Genomic DNA, 21,273 nt, shown 5'->3' with positions numbered 1-21,273 from the left:
GGTAGTTGTGATAATAGATTGGCTCCAGAATCGTGTAACTGGAAGATGACTGCTTCTAGAAGCTTAATGTTAATCTGGCTTTTGTGTCTATCATTGCACTAGTGCTGTAAGTAGTTATATTTTCCCACTGTAGCTTGTCAGACTGCGGTACCCCATAGTACATGCTCATGATTATAATAAAAGAAACAGATCTCAAGTATTCCTAAGTTTGGATATAAGTGGGGAATGGATGCTACATTATATAGACCAGTGGTTCCCAAACTCTGTTCTTTGAAACACTAGTGTTTCCGCAAAAGTTGTTTATATAGTCAAACTTTGCACACTGCCATGTCCCTTTTCTTTGAGATTAACAAAACATATTTAGCATATTAAAGTTTATGAGAGTCCTATAATAAAGCAATAAATAAAAAGTAGTTAGCTTTGTTTAATTCAGCATTGCATCACTTAAAGTATAGATATCCTATGGAACACAGTTTGAGAAATACTGATTTAGACTATTAAAAAATTGGCCCCTTCTCTGTTTCATCCATAATTTCATCTATAAAGAAAAGCTTCCTTTCTTAAAAATACTTTATATACAGCCAGGCACGGTGGCTCACGCCTGTAATCCCAGCACTTTGGGAGGCCAAGGCAGGCGGATCACAAGGTCAGGAGATCAAAACAATCCTGGCCAACGTGGTGAAACCCCATCTCTACTAAAATGCAAAAAGTAGCTGGGTGTGGTGTTGCGTGCTTTTAATCCCAGCTACTCAGGAGGCTGAGGCAGGAGAATCGCTTGAACCAGGGAATTGGAGATTGCGGTGAGCCGCGATTGCGCCAGTGCACTCCAACCTGGCGACAGAGCAAGACTCTGCCTCAAAAAAAAAAAAAAAAAAAAAAAAAACTTTATGAAAGCATCACAACTCTCTGTTACCTAAGATGCTTCTTGTTTTAGCTTGAAGCAGACCTTATATAAACAAACAGATTACCGAGTCTGAGCTTTGTGTTGCTTCTATCACTGAAGCGGTTAAAGAAAAAGGTAAAAACCAAGAACTCGCATGTTCCTTTTCAGGAACTTCTCCTGAAAATGACTTAGAGCATGTCCTGGAGCTTTGGCTTGCCCAGTATTGTTTAGGTTGCACAGTGTCTGGCTTTTTGTCACACATTGTTTGCCTCTTGTTCTAGAAGAAAGGATTTCTTCAGAGGTACTTATTCACTGCTCCTGTCTTTTACAGAGAATTTAGCAAACCTTTACTTCCTGTTGGAAGAGCTGGGGTCTTGCTTTCTGAAATATTGCACCTACTATGCAAACAAATGGTGAGTGTTAAACTGAGTGTCAGCCTCAACAGCATTATTAGGAAGGGCAGTGCAGTGATCTTGATCTTGGGTTATCTGTGAATAGCTTAGGTCTCAGGGTGCAAGAAATTCTATTTCCTTTTATTCTTTGAAAAAAGAGTGAGGTCTCTGCTTCAACCCAGTTTCTTTCTGAGGTGCATTTGTCCTTCTGTTTACTAATATCGTGGGGAAGACTTATCAAATCTCGACTAGATTTGGTATAATTCTAAAGAATCTCAAGACGTGTTATTTGTGGTTGGTGATTTTTTCTTCCCTTGAAACAAAATGAGTATATCATTTATATGTTTTAATAGATTTCAACGAAAAGCTCCATAGAGCTGGAGGCTGTCAGTCTATAAAGTCTGTGGCAGGCTGTCAGTCTATAAAGTGGGAACAGATAAATCTAAACCAATAATTTCAAAAGAGTGTGAAAGTGCTCTGTTAAAGTCTAAGGTTTGGGGAAGTGTCGTGGCATCACAAAGGGAATTAAATGTCTAGGATGAGAGGGACGAGAGATGTCAAAACAAAATAGAACTCAGAAATGAAGATTCTGGAGTGATTTCTGACTTACACCTGACCCAAAGATATTGTATGATAGATTTTAACGTTTAAAGCCAGTGTTTCATTCCTCCCTCTGATACAGAAGTCCTTCTGTATCCCATTTGTGTGGTAGTTATTCATAAAGAGATGCACTAAATATCCTGGTCTCTAGTTCTGTTGATTATTTGTTAATACTACTCTTTGCTTAATGGCACTAAAATTTTTACTGAACCCTAGTTTTTATGTCCAAAATTTCTTCCTCTCTGACCTACTTGACTTTAGTCCTTATTTAAAACTCACATTCTGGCCAGGCATGGTGGTTCATGCCTGTTATCCCTGCACTTTGGGAGGCCGAGGTGGGCAGATCACGAGGTTAAGAGATCGAGACCATCCTGGCCAACTTGGTGAAATCCTGTCTCTACTAAAAATACAAAAATTAGCCGGGCATGGTGGCATGCACCTGTAATCCCAGCTACTCAGGAGGCGGAGGCAGGAGAATCACTTGAACCCGGGAGGCGGAGGTTGCAGTTAGCCAAGATCATGCCACTGCACTCCAGCCTGGCAACAGAGCAAGACTCCATCTCAAAAAAAAAACAAGAACAAAAACTCACATTCTGGCCGGCACAGTGGCTCATGCCTGTAATCCCAGCACCTTGGGAGGCCGAGGCGGGTGGATCACTTGAGGTCAGGAGTTGGAGACCAGCCTGGCCAACATGGCGAAATCCCATCTCTACTAGAAATACAAAAATTAGCCAGATGTGGTGGCAGGCACCTGTAATCCCAGCTGCTTGGGAGGCTGAGGCAGGAGAATCACTTGAATCTGGGAGGTGGAGGTTGGAGTGAGCTGAGATCGTGCCACTGCGTTTCAACCTGAGCTACAGAAAGAGACTCTGTCTCAAAAATTAATAATAATAACTAAAAATAAAACTCACATTCTTACTTTTATGTGTAGAAACAGCACAACCCTACTTCTAAATAAAACTAAATTCTCATAGAGTATAAGCTTTGGAGCTAGATTCCTGGGTTCAAATTCTGGTTCCACCATATTTTCAGCTGTGCCTTGGACAAGTTACTCTATGAAGTAATTAATATATGCCTCTCAGGTGACAGCCACAGCCTCAGACCTGGCACTTTCCTTTTCACTGTGACTTTCTCCAGCTAGAGGACTTGCACCTCTTCACGTTTTTCTACCTGACAACAGCTCTTCTTTATTGTCTCTCTTGGGCTCAACCTTGTGCTTCTTGCCCTTGAAACACTTCTCATTCCTGGTTCAGGAACAACAGCTGCCTTAAGCCTCCTTGTATCAGGCAGCATCGCTGTGATCTATTACAAAGAGGGATTATAGTGAGGCTTCTTGAATGGCTTTAATAGCAGATACATACAGAGCTATCTAGGAAAAGACACAGTGTGGAATTTATAAACTCTATGTATTGGACTTTTTTTGATGTTTATATTTATAAACCCCAAATAACCAGCTTGTAGCTCCCCAGATTAGTCACCTCATAAATAAAGTATTTAACCTTAAGCAGCTGTACTTCAATTATTCACCATTATATTTATATGCATTCAGACATAGTTTGAAAGTCACAGGTCTTAAGAGATTAACTTTTTATCAGTGAGGAAAAGTTTGTTTTTGAGATGGGTCTTGCTGTGTGTGTTGCCTGGTCTAGACGCACACTCCTGGGTGAAAGCTATCTTCCCACCTCAGCCTCCCAAGTAGCTAGGACTACAGGTGTACACCACCATGCCCCACTGGAAAAGTTTTGATTTTTTAGCTTTTTGGGTTTTGCACTCTTTGACTTCAGGCAAATCTTTTTTTTTTTTCTATTTCTTCTTCCACTGTGAAAGTAAATGGATTGAATTTATCTCTATTTTAGAGCCATAAGAAAGTGGGAGCCTTATGGAGGGAGGCTGACCTCAGCTGGAAGGACTTTTTACCAGAAGGAGAAGATGTACATAATTTTCTTTTGGAGCAGGTAAGAACAAGGCTTACCTTTTGCTGTTTGATAGTTTATCTGTTTCATAGAGGAAATGAAGGTAATTGCCTTCGTATTCCAGTCATTAAAATTACATCAAAATAGGAATTTTGGTAAAGATGTCATTTTAAGTTCATGCTTTTTTTTTTTTTTTGAGACGGAGTCTCACTCTGCTGCCCAGGCTGGAGTGCAGTGGCCGGATCTCAGCTCACTGCAGGCTCCACCTCCCGGGTTCACGCAATTCTCCTGCCTCAGCCTCCCCAGTAGCTGGGACTACAGGCGCCCGCCACCTCGCCCGGCTAGTTTTTTGTATTTTTTAGTAGAGACTGGGTTTCACCGTGTCAGCCAGGATGGTCTCGATCTCCTGACCTCGTGATCCGCCCGCCTCGGCCTCCCAAAGTGCTGGGATTACAGGCTTGAGCCACCGCGCCCGGCCAAGTTCATGCTTTTAAAGCCACTTTGCAACTGTGTGGTCATCAGATGATTGATGTTTAAAAGAAGAAAATGTAAAAGACTTAGCAACCTGTAGAAAAACAAGCTCCAGGAAGCAGAAATGAAGTTGACAAGTAAAGCAGGGTGACAGAGCCAAAGCTGTCTCCTGATTTCTGGGTCTGATGGCAGGCAGAAGCAGCCAGAAGTTATTCTGTGGGGAATGGAGACTTGTTATTATAAGGTGGAAGATTAGAGACAAGCTTATAACTTGAAACTGCACAGGTAAATAAGTGGAAGGAAGTAGACACAGTCTTATACTCAGGGTATAAGACCCAGGCTATAAGTCTTATACCCTTATACTTAGCTATCCCGCCTACTGACTTGGTAACTAAATCCAGAAATCTACAAAACAGAAGACCCCATGGTCAGTATAATCTGGTCCTACAGGAGGATTTGTAGGCTGTTAGATTGAGGTAACCATAAAACAAATTAGATCAAGAAAAGTAACAGAAAGAAAACAAAACTCTCTCAAAACGTTACTGAAAATCGAAATCTTAAAACTCATGAGGAAAACTAAAGCTAAGACAGCCAACAAAATCAGGAATAAGGAGAAGAAAAAATCACCGTAGATAAAAAGAGAACAAGAATGCAATCTGAAAATGACTTTAAAATAAGTATATTGTTCTGGATAAAGACATTATATTAGGTTGCTATGCACATTAGCTTTCTTTTTGGTTGTAGTCTAGAACACTGAAGAACTTTCTTGCCACAGCAATAAGAACCTGCGTGAAGCATAACTTCTGATGTGTTGCTGGACTCAGAAGAGGTGGAAGTAATTTCCTTCAAAGGGACAAAAAGAATTAATGAGGGGGAAAAGCCAGAGATGAAACCTGAACTATGAATAGTAATTACATGTGAAAGGCATCTTGCCCAAAGGACACATAGCCCAATGGGAAGATACTATTACAAATGATGTCAGATGTCATGGAAAAAGTTGACTTAGTCCCAGTTCAGTATTACCTTGGCTCCCAGAAGAAGCAAATCAAAATGCTCTTTGGAGAAACATCCTCAGCTTAGGTCCCCTTATTTTCTACAAATACAAGTTATCTAAATATATGAGTTGACACTGGTGTTCATTTAGCATACAATAAAAGAAGTAAAGATAAAAGTAAACAGACAATAAGTAGTAGATTTAGATCCCATGGACTTGAGGTAATGGAATTATCATTCAGAATATAAAACAATACCATATTAAAGAGAAGAAATCACAAAAATGAGCAAACAAGAGACTAGTCAAAATGGTTAAAGAGATTTGGAAAAAAAAAAAAAAAAGGTTGGGTGCAGTGGCTCATGCCTATAATCCTAGCACTTTGGGAGGCTGAGGCAAGAGAATCTCTTGAAGCCAGGAGTTGGAGATCAGCCTGGACAACATAGTGAGACCTGTCTCTACTAAAAAAAAATTAGCGGGGCCTGGCGCAGTGGCTCACGCCTATAATCCCAGCACTTTGGGAGGCCGAGACAGGCGGATCATGAGGTCAGGAGATCGAGACCATCCTGGCTAACACGGTGAAACCCCGTCTCTACTAAAATACAGAAAAAAAAAAATTAGCCGGGCGTGGTGATGGGTGCCTGTAGTCCAGCTACTCAGGAGGCTGAGGCAGGAGAATGGCATGAACCCGGGAGGCGGAGCTTGCAGTGAGCCGAGATCACTCCACTGCACTCCAGCCTGGACGACAGAGCGAGACTCCGTCTCAAAAAAAAAAAAAAAAAAAAAAAAAAAAAATTAGCTGGGTGTATTGGTGCACCTGTAGTCCTAAGCTACTCAAGAGACTGAGGCAGAAGGATCACTAGAACCTGTGAGTTTAAGGCTGCAGTGAGATATGATCACACCACTGCACTCCAACCTGAGAGACAAAGCGAGAGCCTGTCAAAAAAAAACAAAACAAAAAACAAATAAACAAAAGCCACACACACACACACACACCCCCCAAAATCTGTAGGTAGCTATCTAAGATATGTTGATACGTTAGGAGATTTGGAGGAAAGAATGAGAGACCATCTAAACTATCTTAATTGGAGTCCCAGAAGGAAAATTAGCCTGAATGGAGAAGAGGCAATATTTGAAGAGACAGTGGCTGAGACTTCTAGAAGTGATAAAATATACAAATCTATAATGAAAGTCCATATATGCCATACAGGATAATTATATTTTAGTGAAACTGCATAATACCAAAGACAAATGAAAGATTTTAAAGAAACTGGAAAGAAGAAGCACATTACCTATCTGCCTCCCCCTCAAAAAAAAAATACACAAAAAAATAGACTTTGCAATAGGAACCATGAAAGCCAGAAGATGGTAGAATAATCTCACAGTGCTGAGAAACGAACAGTAAATGTAGAATTGCCTGTGCAGCTAATCTAACCTTTAAGAATTAGGGCAATGCACACTAAGAAACTTAACAACATACTTCTAAATACACATGGGTCAAAGAAGCAATGAAAAAGGATAGTAAAAAACATTTTTAACTGAATGAAAACGAAAACACAACATGTCATTGATATTTAGAAAAGAAGAAAGGTCAATAACCTCAGCTTCAGCCTTAAGAAATTAGAAAAATAAGGCCGGACACAACGGCTCATGCCTATAATCCCAACACTTTGGGAGGCCAAGGCAGGAGGATTGCTTGAGCCCAGGACCTTGAGAGACCAGCCCAGGCAACACAGCAAGACCCTACAACCCAAAAAAAAAAAAAAAAAAAAAAAAACCAGAAACAAAAAAAAAAAGAAAGAAATTAGAACAATAAGAGCAAATGAAGCTCCAAGTAAATAGAATAAAGGAAATAATAAACATTTTATCAGAAATCAATGAAATAGAAGACTTTTTAGAGAAAAACCAGTGAAATCAAAAGCTGGTTCTCCGGGAGGCGGAAGTTACAGTGAGCTGAGATTGCGCCATTGCACTCCAGCCTGGACAAAAGGGCGAGACTCCGTCTCGGAAAGAAAAAAAAAGCCTGTACTTTGAGAAGATAAAAGTGATACCTCTAGCAAGATTGATCAGGAAAAAAAGTTTAAAAAGAAGGTACATATTGCTGATATCTGGAATGAAAGCAGTAACATCAACACAGATTCTGTACATAAAAGTGGGTGAGGAAATTTTATGAATAATCTTTATGTCAATAAATACATCAGCCAGGCATGGTGGCTCATGCCTGTAATTCCAGCACTTTGAGAGGCCAAGGCTCAAATTGCTTGAGCCTAGGAGTTCAAGACCAACCTGGGCAACATGGTAAAATCCCATCTCTACAAAAAGTACAAAAATAAGCCAGGCATGGTGGTACATGCCTGTAATCATAGCTACTCAAGAGGCTGAGGTGGGAGGATTGCTTGAGCCTGGGAGGTCAAGGCTACAGTGAGCTGTAATCCTGTCACTACACTCCAGCCTAGATAGCAGAGTGAGACCCTGTCTTCAAAAAGAAGTAACTCTAGTTGAATACATCGATGTAGTTGAACTAGTTGAAATGAACACATTTTTCTTTCTTTTTTTTTTTTTTTTTTTTTTTTGAGACAGAGTTTTGCTCTTGTTGCCCAGGCTGGAGTGCAATGGCATGATCTTGGCTCACCATAACCTCAGGAGAACATAAGTGATTCTCCTGCTTCAGCCTCCCAAGTAGCTGGGATTACAGGCATGTGCCACCACGCCTGGCTACTTTTGTATTTTTTGTAGAGATGGGGTTTCTCCATGTTGGTCAGGCTAGTGTCGAACTCCTGACCTCAGGTGATCCGCCTGCCTCGGCCTCCCAAAGTGCTGGGATTACAAGGGTGAGCTGCTGCGCTCAGCCACAAATTTCTTAAAAGATACAGACTACTAGAGCTGTCTCAAGAGATGGATAACCTGCATATCTATTAAAGAAATTGAATTCATAGTTAAAAGTATTCCCACAAAACAAGTCCAGGCTTAAATGGTTTCACTGGTAAACTCTACCAAACATTCAAAGCGGAAATAATACCCATTTAACAAAAGAATTGTACAACTATTCAGAATATTGAAGAGGAGCAGGTACTTCTATAAGGCCAGCATTAGTCTGATACCAAAACCAAAGACATTTCAAAAATCTGTAGAGCAATATATCTCATGAACATTGAGAAATTGAACAATGAGATCACTTAGACTCTGGAGGGGGAACATCACACACTGGGGCCTATTATGGGGAGGGGGAGGGGAGAGATGGCATAGGGAGTTATACCTGATATTTACATCTACAATGTAATTTGCATTTACATCTACAATGACGAGTTGATGGGTGCTGACGAGTTGGTGGATGCAGCACACCAACACGGCACAGGTATACATATGTAACAAACCTGCACGTTGTGCACATGTACCCTAGAACTTAAAGTATAATAAAAAAAAATTGAGAAAAAATTCCCAATACAATTTTAGAAAATCAAATCCAACAATATATAATAAGAGTAACACATTATAATAAGGTAGGATTGGCTGGGCATGGTGGCTCACACCTGTAATCCCAGCACTTTGGGAGGCCGAGGTGGGCAGATCACGAGGTCAGGAGTTCGAGACCAGCCTGGCCAACATGGTGAAACCCTGTCTCTACTAAAAATACAAAAATTAGCCGGGTGTGATAGCACGTGCCTGTAATCCCAGCTACTCGGGAGGCTAAGGCAGGAGAATTGCTTGAACCCAGGAGGCAGAGGTTGCAGTGAGCCAAGATCACATTACTGCACTCCAGCTCTGGGTGACAGAGGAAGACTCTGTATCAGGAATAATAATAATAATAATAATAATAATAATAATAATGTAGGGTTTATCCCAGAAATGTAAGGTGGGTTTAATATTTGAAAATTGATGTATACATAATAGGGAAGATGGTGAAGTATACATAATAGAGAAGATGGTGAAGTATACATAATAGGGAAGTATACGTAATAGGGAAGGTGGTGAAGCTCCAGGATTCAGTCCCTCCACTGACACAACTATTGAACTGGCAAGATCTGTTAAAGCCAACTGTTTTGGAACTGTGGAGTCTGGTTAAATACATGCATTATCAACACCAGGGAAATGCATGATGAAAAGAGTCTGATAAATTTCAGTGAATTTAGGAATTTTGCATAGAACCTACCAGCACCCAGCCCTGTGGCAGACCGCTAGGAAATTGGCATCACACCATTTCTGGTGCAGCTTGCTGGTGCCAGGTTGAATAATAAGGACTTCATTTTCCAAGGATTGGCGTTGTGTCTTTTAATCTGCCTGGCAGTTGACTGAGAGGCCAGTGCTGGGGCTGGCTGTTATTTCAATCCTTTCCAACTAAAGTAGCTTTTAGGGCTGTAACTATCAAAGTATTTAAGCAGTAGTGTTATGGGATCTCTGGGGTGTTGATTTTTTTGGCCAGAAACCTCTGTGACCATGGCACCTTTGCCTGAGTTCTCGTCCTGTGTCCAGGAAGAATGAGGTATGCAAACAAGTGAAGGGTGAAGAGGAGTTTTAGTGTTAGAACAGCTCAGAGGAGTGGGTAGCGGATCACGAGGTCAGGAGTTCGAGACCAGCCTGGCCAACATGGTGAAACCCCGTCTCTAATAAAAATACAAAAATTAGCTGGGTGTGGTAGCACACGCCTGTGATCCCACGTGCCTGTAATCTGCCATCACAGCTCTGGAGAGGATAGCTCCTCTCCACAGGTAGGTCATTTGGACATTTCTGCACGTCTCTGAGGCTCTCAGTGGAGAGGGTAGCTCCTCTCTGCTGGCAGGTCATCTCTGTAGCTCTCAGCAGAGAAGGCATTCTTCTCTGCAGCTGGTCCTCCCATCATCTCTCTGCCCTCTTTGTCCTCTGGCCATCTTCTGCCCTGCTCTGGCTAAGCCCAGGGCTTTTATACCTCAGAGGGGAGGAAATGCATGGCGACTGGTCCATAGGCAGCCATGGTTGGGCCTGGAAAAGGCACCATGATGCCCCACTCCAGTCTGCTGGACTGGCACCCCAGCCTTTAGTTCCTCCCTGGCCTGAGGGTGGGGCCTTACTGGGGACCCTGCCCCCTTCTACCCAGGACTCTGTCTGCCTCCTGCTGCCATTCATGGCCCTGGGGCTTGGTCCCAACCCCACTCCAAGATCAGAGAGCAGACACCCCTGAGCCTGCAGGGACAGGGGGTCCTTCCTGGGGCACCTGAGAGTGCAGACTGCGGAGATGCCCGGGTCCTGCATGCCTGGGAGGGCAGCCACAGCTGCACCCCAGAGCTCCCACCCCACCAACTCAGAAGAGGCAGGGCTCCCCCTTGTCCCGTCTCCTGCCTGCTTTGTGGAACGGGAGGCGCAGGTCTGCAGCCGCGGGTCAGGCAGCTGTGACAGCACCCAGGAGGGGAGATCCTGCCTGTTCCCTGATCCCCCAAGAGCACAGAGAGGCTCGGATCCATAGCTGCAGTTTGGGTGACTCTAGGAGGGCAGGGCTTCTGCCTGTTCCATAGAGCAGGAGGCCTGGGTCTACAGCTGTGGTTTGGGTGGCTGCAGTAGCACACGCAGCTCCCATCCCAACTCAGAAGGGACAGGGCTCCCACCAGCTCCATGCAGTGTACAGCACCAGCTGCGCCTCCCTGCTGCAGCCAGCGTAATGGCAGCAGCCACTGCCATCAATAGTATCTCTCTCTCTCTCTCTGTCACTCTCTCTCTTTCTCTTATCTCTCTCCTCTCCTCTCCCCTCTCTCCTCTTTCCTCCTCCTCCACTCCCTCTCCCTGACTCCTCTTTTTCCTTAAATTTAACTTTTATTTTAAGGTCGGGGTACATTTGCAGGTTTGTTATATAGGTAAACTTGTGTCAAGAGGGTTTGTTGTACAGATTATTTTGTCATCCAGGTATTAAGCCTAGTACCTATTATTTTCCCTGATCTTCTCCCTCCTCCCAACCTCTGCCCTCTGATAGGTTCGTGTGTGTTGTTCCACTCTATGTGTCCATGTGTTGTCACCATTTAGCTCCCACCTATGAGTGAGAACACGCAGTATTTGATTTTTTCTTCCTGCATTAGTTGGCTAAGGATCACTTGGCCTGGGAGGTCAAGGCTACAGTGAGCCATGGTAGTGCCACTGCACTGTAACCTGGGCAAAAGAGCAAGACCCTGTCTAAATAAATAAATAAATATGAGACTTCAGTTTAAAAGAAAAAAAAAGCAATCAGAGGTCAAGGCTGCAGTGAGCTGTGCTAGTGCCATTGCACTGTAACCTGGGCGAAAGAGGAAGACTGTGTCTAAATAAATAAATATTTTTTTTCTTTCAGTTTAAAAGAAAAAAAGGCAAAATAATATATACATAATAAAATGAATATATAAAAGTGTTTAGAGTATAGTTTGAAAAATGAGGTTGAAAAAAACTTGGCCTGTATCTTGACTTTCGGTTTGCTTAAAGAGCTTATGGCCTTCATGTTGTGGTTTTTTGCATATATTGGAGCATCATGGATTGGATATGTAGTTAACCAATACTGAATCAGAAAAACTGTTTGTAATATTGAGCCACGTTTCTAAAACCTTATGGAACTGGGTGCAGTGGTACACACTGTAGTCTCAGCTGCTCAGGAGGCTGAGGCAGGAGGATCTTTGAGTCCCAGAGTTCAAGTCCAACCTAGCAACATGAGACCTCAAGTCAAAAATAAATAAATAATAAAACCTTATTGGGAAGTATCATTTAGAGATGCTACATAAGTGGTAGAAATGGAACAATCAGATGACAGAATTCAAGACAGTGGTTTTCACTTTGTGGATTGGGGATAGGGTACAGGACTATACCAGAGTATTCAAGGGTATTAGAGAAAACCTAATGTGAGTAATCCTTAGTATATTCATCTTTATGGTTTTTGTGTAAAGAAGCCACATGAAGCAAGGCATACGTACATACCTCATTTCTTTAGTCCCTTGAAAATTATGAATAATTTTGATTATAGATTTTTTTTTTTTCTTTTTGAGACAGGATCTTGCCTTACTGCCAGGCTGCAGTGCAGTGACAGCTCACTGCAGCCTCAACCTCCCATGCTCAAGCAATCCTCCCATCTCAGCCTCCTGAATAGCTGGGACAACACGCCACAACACCTGGCTAATTTTGGTATTTGTTTTGGTAGAGGCGGGGTTTTGCCATGTTGCCCAGGCTGGTCTCAAACTCCTGGACTCATACACTCCTCCTGCCTTGGCCTCCCAAAGTGCTGGAATTAATGGCATGAGCCACTGCACCCAGACTGATTATAGATTTTTTAAAACTATGTATCTACGTGCTAAACAATTACAGCATCATTTCTCACACCTATATTCAAAATGGCCATAACTTAACAAAGCCAAAACTATCGAGTTTTGATACCAATACTAATATTAAACTATAGGTTTAATATTAACCTAATATTAACCTATCGAGTTTGCTGAGTACCAATACTAATGTTAAACCATAGGTTGCAGAAAGGGAGTGAAACTTTACCCTTTTCTAGGGCTCCTATCCTGCCTTAAAGAGCTATGTTGCAGCTAAGGGGAAGATTGAAGCTCAAGATTATTTGCATGTAACCATAGCCTAGAGATAATTATAGGGGGTTTATTTCCTTCCTTTTTAAGATACACAGTATGAGAAGTTGGAAAAATATTCAGAAGGATAGTGGACTACAGTCTTTCAAAACTATAATACAAACAGGTTGGGCGTGGTGAGTCGTGCCTGTAATCCCAGTACTTTGGGAGGCCAAGGAGGGCGGATTGCTTGAGCTCAGGAGCTCAAGACCAGCCTGGGCAACATGGCGAGACCCCTTCTCTACTAAAAATACAAAAAAAATAGCCAACTGTGGTAGTGCAGGTCTGGAGTCCCAGCTATTCAGGAGGCTGAGGTGGGAGGATTGCTTGAGCCCGTGATGTGGAAGTTGCAGTGAGCCAAACTCCAGCCTGGGTGACAGAGCAAGACCCTGTCTCAAAAAAGAAACAACTACAAACATAAAATAGCCTCTGCTGATCATTCTGATTCCGTGTAAAATAGAAGACATAACCTATGACTTTGTTCTTCTCTCAGGATGATAATAACATAGAATTATATTAATATATTAATATGTTCCTCCTTTTATGTTTCAGAAGTTGGACTTCATAGAGTCTGACAGTCCCTGTTCCTCTGAAGCACTTTCAAAGAAAGAATTGTCTGCCGAAGAGCTATATAAGCGACTCGAGAAACTCATTATTGAGGACAAAGCAAATGATGAACAGATCTTTGATTGGGTAGAGGTATAAAGACTATGTCACCTTCCCTGATATCTCTAAGGAAAGATTCTTGTGGGATCCCCTTAATTCGCTTACCTATCTGTTCACTTCATGAGTTTTTAACCTTAATGATTAGTTTTTAAATGCTTTTGTTTTGCCATCCTTAGAAAAGAGTAATATTTTTCTCACCACTTAAAGGGGTTAAGTAATGCTTGAGATTAACTTTAATTCACATTAAAATTCAGATGAAAAAGCAGTATTGGCACATGTAAAAATAGTTACATGCTTCTGAGTAAGCAGTCATTAAAATACACTGCAGTTGTGGTGTCATTCTTTCATAGATTGAGTAGATTATCTTAATATGGATTATTTATTGGTGAATAAAATATGTTTTTAAGTGGTTGTACTTCCAAATGTACAAGTACTTAACTGTATAATTGAACGAGTAGCGGATAGGCCGTGGGGAGGACCCTGAAAAGTAAATACTCTTAATTCAAATATTTGCATATAGAACTGGCAATAGCCAAATTATTTTTCAATGAATTGGATATTTAATTTTAGCAAGAATGTGCAAAAATGTGACTCATGTGGTCCGGACGTGATGGCTCATGCCTGTAATCCCAGCACTTTGAGAGGCCAAGGTGGGCAGATCACAAGGTCAGGAGTTTGAGACTAGCCTGGCCAACATAGTGTAACGTCTGTACTAAAAGTACTAAAAAATTAGCTGGGCGTGGTGGCAGGCGCCTGTAGTCCCAGCTACTCGGGAGGCTGAGGCAGGAGAATCGCTTGAACCTGGGAGGCAGAGGTTGCAGTGAGCTGAGATCGCACCACTGCACTCCAGCCTGCGTGACAGTGTGAGACTCTGTCTCAAAAAACAAAAAAAAAGTGACTCATCTGTTGTTCTTAGTGCCAGATTGGTCCTGATTTTCAGGAGGATAATATCTCTGGTGTGCAAGGATATCTTTTTTTGTTTTTCGGTCTTTTTTGAGATAGAGTTTTGCTCTTGTCGCCCAGTCTGGAGTACAGTGGTGCAATTTTGGCTCACTGCAGCCTCCACCTCCCAGGTTCAAATGATTCTCCTGCCTCAACCTCTGCCTGCCACCATGCCTGGCTGATTTTTGTGTTTTTAGTAGAGACACGGTTTCATCATATTGGCCAGGCTGGTCTCGAACTCCTGACCTCAGGTGATCCGTCCTCTTCAGCCTCCCAAAGCGCTGGAATTACAGGCATGAGCCACTGCAATGGGCCTGTTTTTTGTTTTCTTGAGACTAGGTCTTGCTCTGTCACCCATGCTGTAGTACAGTGGTGCAGTCATAGCTTACTGCAGCCTCAAACTCTTGGGATCAAGCAGTCCTCCCACCTTAGTCTCCCAGGTAGCTGGGAACACAGGCACAGGCATGTGCCACAATACCAGGGTTTTTTGTTTTGTTTTGTTTTGCTTTTGTAGAGATAGGGTCTCACTATATTGCCCAGACTGGTCTCAACTCCTAGCCTCAAGTGATCCTCCTGTCTCGGCCTCCCAAAGTGTTGGGATTACAGGCGTGATCCTCTGTGCCTGGCTAAGCAAGGTTATCTTTAATTGTTTTATTTCTTTTTGACTTCAGGCTAATCTAGACGAAAGCCAGATGAGTTCACCTACATTCCTTAGAGCTTTAATGACTGCTGTTTGTAAAGCAGCTATTATAGGTAAGTAACATTTCTGAAGGCAGCTCTTAACATCTGAAATCCCCATTATGTCAACTACTAAGTATACAGTTTGATGTTACATTGTTTTCAAAACTTGACCTATGTAGCTCACTTTTCTGTGCACTGTCCTTTCTGTCTGTGATGCCTGGTTGTCTCAAGCATGGAGACAAATAGCTCTTCCGCCTACAGAGAACCCAGATCTAACCAGCTACCACATGCCTTGCATGCTCCTTGGGTTGTTTTTTACTACATTGTGTGTAGCTTTTTCTTTATCTTTTCACCTCTAACATTCAGGGCTGCCGCCTCCTTCCAATCATGAATTACAATGAATGGGTTGAATATTCTTAATCTAATTATCAGTATAGGGTTATTCTCATCAAAAAAGTCATTTTATATAAGTACATATATGAAGAAAAAAATACCAACAGTTTGTCCTGTTCTTCATTGACTTTATTTTATATGATAAGACACTTTTACTGGTTTATGAATTATTAATATTGATAGGATTAGGATCAGTAGAAATCCTAAATATTCCAAGCTGTATACAATATTTAACATTATTCAATGAAGACATGTCTTTAGTTTCAGATAGAAATTCATACTTCTGTCACTGGAGTGAGAAAAAAAATTCATCAGCACAAAAGATGTCTCAGAATTTCAAGTCTGTCTGTATTATTTTTGAAGACAGCTTCCTGCCACTTAATATAGCTTCAGAATTGTAATTTAAGATTTACAATGACTTTATTTTCAATGTTCTTTAATGAGATAAATAACAAAGCTAAGTAGAAAGTCTTCATGAAATTTTTAAAAATCATTTTCAGTATCCATAGAACCATCATAAGACTTTCATGTTTTAAAATTCGAGTTGGGAAGTCCAAAAGCTGTTGGTTTTTGTTTTCTTGAGATGGTGGGGGTCACTATGTTGCCCAGGCTGGACCAGAACTCCTGGGCTTAAGGGATCCTATCGCCTTAGCCTCTTGAGTAGCTGGAATTACAGGCATGAGCCATGAGGCCCAGCACAAAGTCTGCTTTTGAAAACAAAATTGTGTCTTAGTGATAACTTACAGATAATATAAGCCCTTATGTGTCTTCACACTGAGGATGCTTTTCATTTCTCAGCCCCTTTTTATCATTCCTTTCCCTCAAAAGGCCTGGCTTAGGTATGCTATCTGCCACTGCCACAGTTAATTTTTATCCTAGTAATAACAAAATGGTTCCAATTATTTTACCCTTCTGAAAAGATTTGTATTAAGTGTCACTTTAATTTCCTTTTCTAATGTTGCTTTTTTTATGTTGCTTTTTTTAAGTACTCACTTGAAATTCCTACTCTATGTTTCACTTATTTTTGATTGACAAATTATGATTGTATATGTTTATGGGGTACAATGTGATGTTTTGATATATGTGTCCAATGTGGAATGAATGAATCAAATTAATTAACATATCTATCATCTCACTTACCTTTTTTTATGGTAAGACATTTGATTAATTTTGCTTTTGTAGTTTGTCATAAAACCACTGTCACCGTTTCATTATAATTAAAGATAATTGGGTATGCTACCCCGAGGGAAACCAGCATTCAAAATACATCCCCCTCCATGTTTTTTATTATTTGTGAGAGAATGTCTCATTAATAATTTCAGAGCATTTTGGATTTCAAAATATTTGCCTTAGACCTTCTTGCCTCCTCTTCTCTTGTAGAGCCATATGGGTCCTTTGTACTCAGAAAATTGAAAATGAGCCAAGTGCAGTGGCTCATGCCTGTAATCCTACCATTTTGGGAGGCCAAGGCAGAAGGATTGCTTGAGCCCAGGAGTTCAAGACCAACTTGGGCAATATAGTGAGACCTTGTCTCTATTATTTAAAAAACTAAAAATTAAGAAGAAGAAGAAAGAGGCCAGGAGTGGTGGCTCATGCCTGTAATCCAAGCAGTTTGGGAGGCTGAGGCAGGTGGATCGCCTGAGGTCAGGAGTTCGAGACAAGCCTGACCAACATTGTGAAACCCCATCTCTGCTAAAAATACACAAAAAGATCAGTCAGGCGTGGTGGCAAGCACCTGTAGTCCCAGCAACTTGGGAGGCTGAGACAGGATAATCGCTTGAACCTGGGAGACAGAGGTTGCAGTGAGCTGAGATCATGCCACTGCACTCCAGCCTGGGCGATAGAGCGAGACTCTGTCTCACAAAAAAAAAAAGAAAAAAGAAAGAAAGAAAATTAAAGATAATTCTATGTTAACTCCTTAAATGTAATTCCTAGTTCTTCTATCATCTTTAGCCGACTCTTCTACCTTCAGAGTGGACACTGCTGTTATCAAGCAGAGAGTGCCGATCTTACTCAAGTACCTAGACTCAGATACAGAGAAGGAACTGCAAGCACTTTATGCACTACAAGCATCGATAGTAAAACTCGATCAACCTGCCAGTAAGTTTATCTCATATTACAGTTAATCCAACCAATGAGTGAGATTTATCCAAGCCAGGACTTAGAGATGATTTAGGGTTTGAACATTGGACAATAAAAGAATCACTAATAACAAAAACTCATATAACTAACTTTAATAAATCTGAATTTGGCCGGGTGCAGTAGCTCGCGCCTGTAATCCCAGCACTTTGGGAGGCCACGGCGGGCAGCTCACTTGAGGTCAAGAGTTCAAGACCAGCCTGGCCATCATGGTGAAACCCCGTCCCTACTAAAAATACAGAAATTGGCCAGGCACAGTGGCTCACGACTATAATCCCAGCACTTTGGAAGGCCAAGGCGGATGGATCATGAGGTCAGGAGATCGAGACCATCCTAGCTAACACAGTGAAACCCCGTCTCCACTAAAAATACAAAACATTAGCCGGGTGTGTGTAATGCCAGCTACTTGGTAGGCTGAAGCAGGAGAACCGCTTGAACACAGGAGGCGGAGGTTACAGTGATCCAAGATCACGCCACTGCACTCCAGCCTGGCGACAGAGTGAGACTGTCTCAAAAAAAAAAAAAAAAAAAAAAAAATACAAAAATGGGCTAGGTGGCGTGTGCCTGTAGTCCCAGCTACTTGGGAAGCTGAGGCAAGAGAATCACTTGAACCTGGGAGGCGGAGTTTGCAGTGAGCCAAGATTGTGCCACTGCACTCCAGCCTGGGCAACAGAGCAAGACTCCATCCAAAAAAAAAAGAATTTGTTATATGCTTGTATGAAAAAATCACAACAAGAAAACTATTTAGATTAGGTTATTTCATCCCCATTCCAGGGCAGGCCTAACAAAACTTTCTACAATGATGGAAGTATATTCATACCATTGAGTATGGTAACCATGAGCCACATGTGGCAGTTCTATACTTAAATGTGTCTGTTGTGACTTAGGAACTGAATTATTGACTTTAAATTTAAATAGCCATGTTTGGCTAGTAGCTTCCATATTGGACATCACAGGTCTAGGGCATGAAGATGGTTAATGATGTTGAGGATGATACTCTAGAATCTTTAGACACCCAACAAAGACCCTAAGTATAGTTTATTTACCATGGTATATAAGGAGTTTCAGAATCGTTTTTAGTTAAGTGTTATGATTAATTCTTGGCTAATGAAACAAAGTAACCTGTACACTTAAGTCTTAGTGATACTTAGTGTTAACTAGTGATTTTTATTACATCTTGAAAATTCAGTTAGAATTTGTTAAAGTGGGCAGTACATAGCTATGAGAGAGAGCACTCAAGTAGTTCTTTGGTACTTCCTTAGTTTTGCTTTTGTAAAATTCCTTCTTCCCTAGTCCTGCTGAATCGCTCTGGGAGATAAAGGAAAAGATCAAAGCAAATTATCCTTATAGTATAATTGAAGAGTCAATCTACCGTGAATCAGATAATTTGATAATATTAGCTTGACTAATATAATTACAAAGATAAATCTTTTAAAAAAGGCTGAGGCATGTGGATCACCTGAGATCAGGAGTTTGAGACCAGCCTGGCCAACATGGTGAAACCCCGTCTCTACTTAAAATACAAAAATTAGCTGACCGTGGTGGCGGGTGCCTGTAATCCCAGGTACTTGGGAGGCTGAGGCAGGAAAGTTGCTTAAACCCACAAGGTGGAGGTTGCAGTGAGCCAAGATCACACCACTGCACTCCAACCTGGGGACAGAACAAGATTGTCTCTCAAAAAAAAAAAAAAAAAAAGGAAAAAGAAAGGAAGTTCAAATTGAACAAAATAATAGGAATAAAAAATAATTTAGACTGCTTCAATATTTTTTTCCTCTTCTTTGAACAAGTTGTTGGGCTGTTTATACTGTCAAGAGCAAGTATGGTGAATTGTCATTATTGCTTTTTTCTGGGGGAATTAATGCACATTTATTCAGTCATTCATTATTTTGAAATACATTCTTTTCCTCATAACTACAGTGTCCCAAAGCTTATAGTTTATTTTCACCTCCTTGCAGATTTGCTGCGAATGTTTTTTGATTGCCTGTATGATGAGGAGGTGATCTCCGAGGATGCCTTCTACAAATGGGAGAGCAGCAAGGACCCTGCAGAGCAGAATGGGAAGGGCGTGGCCCTGAAATCTGTCACCGCATTCTTCACGTGGCTGCGGGAAGCAGAAGAGGAGTCTGAGGATAACTAAAACTTCAAATACACAAAAGGAAACAAAAGAAACAATTTAAGTATTTTTTTAAAAAGTTTCACGTCTTCGCCAATCACAGTGCAGCAAGGCCAATTCTCGCAGAAACCCCCACGTGTGCACGAGTGGGAGAGGGGAAAGAGAAAAAAAGGTGATCATGGAGGAAAAAGGTACTGGAAAAAAGTAAACTTCAAACCTTAGGGCGGGAGCACTAAAACCAAAATACATGTATTATTTATAGAAAATATTTTCTGTTTTAATCTTTTCTTTTTAAACAAGGACTAAAAAAAATGTTTAGCAAAAAAAAAAAAAAAGTTGAGAACTTTTAATTTATTTTAAGGACTGCAAATGCCAGTGTAATTTTTTAATTTGCAGTTTCTGTAAACAACTTGTATAATAGAAAAGCAGAGAAATAAATTTCCCTCCCCTTCAAGATGCACCTCATGTTTGTTTTAAGGTATAGCATTTAGTCCAGATTTGAGAAAGTTTGGGGTGAACAAGGTAAGAAAGATTTTTTTTTTTTTGGCATCAAATCTTTCTGCCTGCCTCTCAGCTTGCTTCAGAAAACTTAAAAAATCACAATAGTAATCAAAACATACATAACACTGAAACAGAAGGAAATGCTGTGGACCACAGAACTCCAAGAATTGTTTAAAAAAAAAAAGTGCTACCCTGAGAAAAGTACTCTTAATATTCTGGAAATCTTTAGAGCAACTTTAAGGCTTGTAAATACATAGAACAAATATTTAAAAAAACAAAAAGAAATTGACTCAATACTATTTCTTTTCACTTTGAAAATATAAAGAACAAAATAAAGACAAACATTGCAAGTTTAAAAGAAAGTAAAGTGACTTCTCCTTTGGACAGCTGCTGCATGTGTGCCCATTCCTGGGGGTGCTGTCTGGCTATTTATTGTCTAATTCAAATCACTCCTGAGGTGAGAGAGAGAAAACGAGAGAGATTGAGAGTGTGTGTGTGTGCGTGTGTGCGCATGTATGTGCATGCACATGTATGTATGTATATGTCTCTACTCACTGAAAAGGCAAGCTACTTTGTGGGTAAGGAGGGCACTCGTGCTTGGGTGGGAATGCCCCACTGGGAGTCCAGTTAAACTTATTTCCAACACTAACTAGAAATGCATTCAGGACAGTAAACCTCAGGGCAGTCCTTTAGATAACTAAGTTTTCCACTGTATGTATCAGGACTCAGGATAATAATTCACTTGGAGACTGCCACTACCACTGATTTTAAAATCTTCCATCAATTGCCTGCAATGCTTAAGAAACCCAAAGATGTCCTCTAAAGAATGAATAAAACCAAAAGCTATGTTATGCTTTTACAAAAGTGGGGGTGGGATTTTTATAAAAGTGGGGGTGGGGTTTAAATCAAACCAATACCATGTATGAAAATCACATTGTCTGCCAACTCCAACCTCATTCAAGGCATTCTGGTGAGTATAAAGCTAACTGTGGGCCTCTGCTTTGGCCTCTGCTTCTCCTACAGATATTGGAGTGCTGT

At 41.1% G+C, this 21,273-nt stretch overlaps 1 protein-coding gene across 20 annotated transcripts in view; it reads left to right on the top strand.

Moving 5' to 3' along the window:
- EIF4G3 (eukaryotic translation initiation factor 4 gamma 3) overlaps nt 1–20,593 on the top strand; it is a 374,608-nt gene extending 354,015 nt beyond the window's left edge. For all 20 annotated transcript variants that reach the window (XM_050789764.1, XM_050789766.1, XM_050789763.1 and 17 more), the window contains 6 exons: nt 1,215–1,296; nt 3,732–3,830; nt 13,353–13,499; nt 15,080–15,161; nt 17,436–17,582; nt 19,577–20,593. In XM_050789764.1, the coding sequence (XP_050645721.1) occupies nt 1,215–1,296; nt 3,732–3,830; nt 13,353–13,499; nt 15,080–15,161; nt 17,436–17,582; nt 19,577–19,758 (739 nt within the window). In that variant the 3' untranslated portion in view covers nt 19,759–20,593. The remainder of the gene's footprint in view (nt 1–1,214; nt 1,297–3,731; nt 3,831–13,352; nt 13,500–15,079; nt 15,162–17,435; nt 17,583–19,576) is intronic.
- The last annotated feature ends 680 nt before the right edge of the window (nt 20,594–21,273 follow it).

Source organism: Macaca thibetana, chromosome 1 (assembly GCF_024542745.1).
Source record: "Macaca thibetana thibetana isolate TM-01 chromosome 1, ASM2454274v1, whole genome shotgun sequence".
Classification (NCBI taxonomy): Eukaryota; Metazoa; Chordata; class Mammalia; order Primates; family Cercopithecidae; genus Macaca; species Macaca thibetana.
The sequence above is the reverse complement of the archived record's forward strand: the minus strand, read 5'-3'. Positions and strand labels throughout refer to the sequence as shown.